Source organism: Prunus dulcis, chromosome 1 (genome assembly GCF_902201215.1).
Source record: "Prunus dulcis chromosome 1, ALMONDv2, whole genome shotgun sequence".
Lineage (NCBI taxonomy): Eukaryota > Viridiplantae > Streptophyta > Magnoliopsida > Rosales > Rosaceae > Prunus > Prunus dulcis.
The window spans coordinates 25,770,246-25,776,820 of NC_047650.1; the positions used below are offsets into that span (position 1 = coordinate 25,770,246).

Here is a 6,575-nt window from a genome sequence, read left to right on the forward strand (position 1 = left end):
TCTGCTTTTTTGCGCGACGACAAATATTATTCGTAGCACAAAATTTCGTCGCGCAAAGTTGAAATTCCGTCCCGCAAATTATTTATTTCGTCTCGCAAGAAGGCACCGGCATTAAACTTTATGCGACGAAGGTAGTTCCGTCGCGCAAAAAAAAATTTATCCACCCTGAATTTTGGCGCCAAAAATAAGTATCCCTCATTTTCTTCCGCGACGGTACATTTTTTCGTCGCGCTAAGTTGTCTTTTGAGACGAACACTCTCGTCGCGCAAATTTTTTTACCGCCGAAAAAGGAGCCAAATTTCTGTGCATCTTTATGCGACGAATTCTTAGAATTGTCGCGCAATATTGTCATGCGCGACGATTTTTGTCGTCGCGCAAGATTTTGGCGCCAAAAAAAAAAATCGAGTTTTTATCCACTACCTTTGCGCGACGAAATTAATTTAGGTCGCGCATAGATTGTTTGCGCGACGAAACTGTTTGTCGCGCTAGGTTTCTGTTGTTTGCGCGACGTAATTTTTTTTTCATCGCAATAGTGCTTCTTGCGCAACGAAAAAATATTCGTCGCGCAAATAGTAAATCGTAGTAGTGTCGGCACGTTGTGACAGTCAACATAAGTAAAGTAAGTTTGCATAAGACAGATATACGTGGTTCACCCAAATGATGGACTATGTCCACGAAAAAGGATATTCTTATTCTAATAATAGTTGTTTACATGGTACAATAGATCCAAAGAAAAGGAAAGAAGGGAGAGAGCCTAAGGCTTAAGGTCCAAGGCCCAAGATAATAATCCTTTCCTAAGTGGAGATTGGTCTCCTTTTATAAGTGACGGAGAGTCTCCACCTCTTTTAGTATTTCAATATGGGACTCTTGATATTGCCTCTAATTACGACTTGTGGCAAAAGCTTCCTTAACTAAGACAATGACCTCTCAAAGTATGGCATGTGACTGACTTTGTTTGGCTAGTTGCCTAATTGCTCAGTTAGTCACGGTATCAACGCCCATTATTTCACAGCCATATATAGTACATTCGAATAGAAACAAGATCAGATTGACCTACAAGACAAAGGCCATAAATGATGTACTAATATTGGACCACATTATCAAAAGCATTGAAGTATACATAGCATTCAATTATTCTCATTGTAGGACCACATACAAAATGTCAAAGTTTCTTTAAACAAAGACTATAGAGAGAGAGAGAGAGAGAGAGAGAGAGAGAGAGAGAGAGAGAGCATTCATACCACAAGACTTTGGCCTCATTAAAGCATTCATACATTGTCTTCACATGACACCAACTCCAATTTCAACCAGATTTACTGTCCAACCTTCAGATTTAGTTTTTAGATTGCTCGATTAAATCTTCTCTCAACTCTTTAGTCTATATATGAATTCCAGCCAATCAAACTAAACCCAACAATAAGTTTTTGGCCAAAATCACTTTGTGGTTTTCATATCTTTTCTTTTCTTTCGTCAAAAGAAAAGAATAGAAAAGAAACTCAGAATAAGAATCAATCAATGCAAGTTGTGTTCCACAGTTCTCATTCGAGACAAATTCTGGGGTGGTAAGATAAGATCACTCAAATAAAATTATTCGGTGCTGTTTCTAATCATCACTTCATTTTTATCTTCTGAAATAAAATTAGAAAGCAAAAAAAGAAAACAATAGACTTTTCCAACAACGTTGACTTAGTCAGCTCAGATGTTAGCCAAGCAAGCAGTCATTGGCCTCTCTACTGTTGTATAAAAGCTGATACACACATGACACTAGTGTATTGTTGCATCGATATCACTGCTACTCATCGAAAATAACAAGGATATATAGTTTTAGCTAGCTTCAGTATATTTGCATTGTTCTTGCTGCTCTTAAAATGGAACTATCCTTCTCCACTAAGAACACAACCCCCCAGAAATACCGCGACTTCATAGAATCTCTGCGACAACGACTCACAGCCGGACGATCTAAATCACATGGTATACCGGTGCTGCCTAGAAGAGAAGATGTGCCAGACGCACAGCGCTTTCTTCTTGTTGATCTCACAAACTCTGGAAACAATACCATCAGGCTCGCAATCGATGTGGTGAACGCTTACGTGGTGGGTTATGCTGCAGGTGGCCGATCCTACTTTCTTAAAGAAAATGCTCGTGAGAATCCGCCTCCAATTCACACCTTGTTCCGCGACACCACTCGGATGCCTCCTCTGAACTTCGACGGCAGCTACATCGGGCTTTCGCGAGCTGCGCAAGAAGCAGTGAAACGGAATATAGCACGTGATCGTGCTCGTAACCCAGCAGTGGCAGGTCTGCATCCGAATACACCTATTCTTGAGCGGATACCTCTGGGACGCAATGAACTAGATGACGCCATCAACCTTTTGCGCTTGGCACCATCCCAATCCGACCAAGCTGTAGGGTTTATAGTGGTAATTCAGATGATCTGCGAAGCGGCAAGGTTTCGGTTCATTGAGGGTCTACTCCGCAATAGCATGAAGGATGTCTACGATCCCACTATACCAGGCCCTGCAACTCGAAGCCTGGAAAACCATTGGTCTGATATCTCTAAAGAGATCCAGAGGGTTCCGGCCAATCAAACACAATTCCAGAAGGCTGTTGTGCTCCATAATATCAGAAATGAACGCGTTGAAGTACGCAGTGTTGACTCAGACGTTGTTCGGGGTGTCGCTATGCTGCTCTACGATCGAAACCAAAACGCCAATCCTGGACCTTCAGCGAAAAAGCCTCTGTTAAAGAATTAAAAGCCTCACATCGAAAAACCCACAAAATAAATATAGTTAGTGGTTCAGGTAGGATGTGCTTATAGTTGTAAACAATATCAGTGTTATTAGTAATGGACCGGTCCTCATGGATATTACTTCAACTGAGAGGTGTGCAAGTCGATTTATATATGTGTTTTGTACCTCTGTTGTTTGCTTGTACTCTTCCGTTTTGAGAGGTGTGCAAGTCGTTTGTCATGTGTAATCTATAAAATAAAGCAAGGTTAACTTCTGTTCTTCAATATAAACTTGTTCTCCATCCATTGGATTTTCATGCTTTTGATCCTTGTGTTTCTACCATTCTTCACTGCTTTTTTATGGGCACTTTTTCTTTGAAAGATCTTGTGTTTTTTCAGATTGTTCACCCATTTTATAAATTTCTGGAAATGAAAATTATATATTGTCGAGTTACTTGTCATCTACTGCAACAAAACTAATTTGCGGCAGCGGCACATCCAATTCCAAGTGTGATCTTCATCATCCCAAGATAGTTGAGTTAATAGCCAAAGCCCTTCAGGATAAGCAAGAGAGGGTTGACTTGAATCCCTCAAGAGATCAAAGGCAAGAAAGGGGTCAAATTTGCATGTGTGAGGAGGAAGGGTCGTGGCAAGTTCTGGTTTCAAAGTCTGCCCTGCGCGTATGTTTAATATACAATATTCGATATCTCACCTATTAATTTTCCATTTTCTGATTTATTTTGATACAGTTGTATGATGTTTTGTTGCTTTGGAAAAGCAAGGAGAAAGGAGAAGAGCCATAGAAGAAAAAATTCAACACGTCTTTTGTAAGATTGTATAGTTGGCTAGGACAGTTCTGTTTTTATTTTCTTGTCTCCTCCTGGCCTTTCTTAATCGGCCTTGGACAGTTCTATTATATATTGGACCACATTATCAAAAGTGTTTATACTTGGGGTGGGCACTCAAACTGGCAAACCGGAAATCCGAGCCGAACCACACCGAATCAAACCGAAAAAAAACCGAGTTGACCAAAAAGTCAAAAACCGGTCAAAAACCGAACCGGACCGGTTTGGACCGGATTCGGATTCGGTTCCATGTCTTCAAAAACCGAACCGGGCCGAACCGAACCGGTGAAACTAAAAAAATATATAATTTCAATATATATTTATATTTAATGCTATATTTTTAATTTCACTAAAAAAAAACCCAATATTTATCCAAGTTCAATGTCAAAATATCTCTCTTTTCTCACTTTAATATTTATTAATTATATGAAATTGAATAATTTGTTAATTTTCAAGTAAAAAAAATAATATTTCAGTTGAGAATTGTATTACAAAACAATTTAAAAAATAATTTTTATAATCCGGTTCAAAACCGAACCGGAACCGGAACCGGACCGAAACCGGTTCAAACCGAACCGGACGGTTTTTGAATTTTTTTAATTAAAACCGAACCGAACCAAACCGCATGAATAGTATCGGATCGGTTCTAATTTGAGGCAAAAACCGGTCCAAACCGAACCGTGCCCACCCCTAGTTTATACCGTATATTAACAACCAATGATCACCTGACACGTGGACGGAATCGACACCCGTCACTACAGGCCCTTCGGCATGTCCCCTACCGAATACTATACATCTTGATGCTTTTGCCCTAGGGCACGTGTCATACTCACGACCAGCTCCTACAGTCCCACATCGGAAATATGAACATAATGCACGCCTCCCAAGGCCTATATAAGGAGACCCCTATTCCCAAAAGAGGGGGACAGAAGAACCAACGGTACGCTACCGCTTGATCTGTAATCTGACATTTACTAAATCCGTACTTACTTAAGCATCGGAGAGCCTTCGGCCTGTACCGCACCGGTACCCCAAGGTCTTACCGAACGTGTCCCTTTTGCAGGAACTTGATCATTCGAAGACTAACTACCTTCCGAAGACATAATATCACTAAGTTGGGCGAACCACGTGTCAGACCACTTTTTCGCATCAACAGTTTGACGCCGTCTGTGGGAATCGAAACAAAAACTATCAACCCACAATCCCCTATACACATGGGGACCACTTCAGTACCCAATTTTCTATCAGAGGAAGCGGTGCCGTTCGGAAGGCAAATTGGAGCTAGCCCAGCGCTACCCCCATGCACTCCCTTCGGAAACGCCCCCTTAACCCAAACACCCGCCGAAGCCGAGCTAGTAGTCCAAATCGCATCCCTACGGAAGGACATGGCTAGGCTTCAGGAGCACAACCACCTCCTATCGTCCAAGGTGGACGAAACCCAACAGCTGCTGCACCAGCAGCACACGCAGAACATCCAGACAACTCACTCTTCCGAGAGTTTGGGAACCCCTCATAGGAGGAGGTACTGAAAGGCAGCGAGGGCAACGCCAGCTCCTTCGAAGCAGTTGGTGGTGCCAACACCACGGGACCAACCGCACGTCCCGAAGAAGGTCTATTCCGATTGCCGACATCGGCTTAACGATCGAGAGGCGGAAAGACAGAGGTCTCCGATCAGGATTAGCGCTCGACAAAGGGAATCCCGGATGAACGCCTTAGGAAGCAAGTCGCCTATCCGGAAGGTCAGGGGGCTGGACTCCACAGGGTCGACGTCCGAGTACATCCCTTCCAATACGCAAACTTCCACCTACCGTTCGGCACCAAATCGGTACTCGGGGGATAACTCTGTGAGCCCGCGAAGGCGTTCGGAAGACTATGGTTCCGAGGAAATACCAAGCCGAGACCCTGTTGTCCGACTCCTTTTTCAGAAGGTCCAGAAAATGGAAAACGACAAGGCTCGCTCCCAGGAACCTGAGTGGGGAAAGCTTCGGCCCGGGCCGTTCACGAGACGCATCCGACGCTCTCGGCAGGATCGGGAAGTGCAGCCATTGCGCATACCGTTCTACACTGGTACCGAGGATCCCTTAACCCACCTTCATTCATTTCAGTCCGCCATCGGATGCAAGGGTCTGAGCGATGAGGGGCAGTGTCTGCTATTCCCGTCTTCACTTACCGAAGCAGCCCTGAACTGGTTCTACCGGTTGGAGCCGGAAACGGTAGATTCTTTTGACGAGCTGAAGCAAATTTTCCTCAATCACTTCATGATCCAAACGGACCGTCTTTACTCTGCCGATGATCTGTACACGATTCGGCAGAGAGAGGACGAGCCATTGAGAGAGTATGCGGCGCGCTTCAGTCACGAATACTCAAGGTGTCCGGAAACAGATGATAGGGCAGCCTACGGCGCCTTCAAGAGTGGCCTTCGGTCCTCGCATTTCCGATACCTAGTACACAGCAGCAACTGGCGCACGTATGATGAGCTGATGAAGCAAGCGGCGGTGCACGCCAAGGCCGAGTACTTCAACTCAAAACCCAGCGCTTCGGCACGCAGAGAGGATGCGGAGCCAAATGTTTACCCGGCAAAACCAACGTCCTACGAGAGGGTCGACTCATATTCGGCAGACCATAAGCGGAAAGACAACCGTGCCGATCGAAGAGATCAGCCGAAGAAAGGGAAAGGGCGGTATGGTCGCAACGACAACCGAGGACCCCTGCCCAACCGTGACCACGGCAACGAGGTCTTCACCCTGCTGAATACCACGTATGAAACCGTTCTGATGAACGAACAGGAGGCCATACCGAAGCCGAATGTTAGAAGACCCAATCGGCAAGACAACCGAGAGACCGGTAAATTCTGCCGATACCATCAGCACAACAGCCACAACACGGAAGATTGTATAAGTTTGAGAAAGATTGTGGAGCGGCTGATCCGAGAGGGGAAACTGGACCAGTATATCGCCCGGCAGCCACCGGCGCCGGTGCCGAACCCCACTCGGCAGATAAAC

General features: G+C 44.7%; 1 protein-coding gene across 1 annotated transcript; it reads left to right on the forward strand.

Annotated features, from left to right (window-relative positions):
* Positions 1 to 1,727: 1,727 nt before the first annotated feature.
* LOC117614365 (ribosome-inactivating protein alpha-trichosanthin-like) lies at positions 1,728 to 3,015 on the forward strand. Its single transcript, XM_034343157.1, has one exon. The coding sequence runs from the start codon at positions 1,869 to 1,871 to the stop codon at positions 2,751 to 2,753; it is 885 nt and encodes a 294-aa protein (XP_034199048.1). The 5' UTR covers positions 1,728 to 1,868; the 3' UTR covers positions 2,754 to 3,015.
* The last annotated feature ends 3,560 nt before the right edge of the window (positions 3,016 to 6,575 follow it).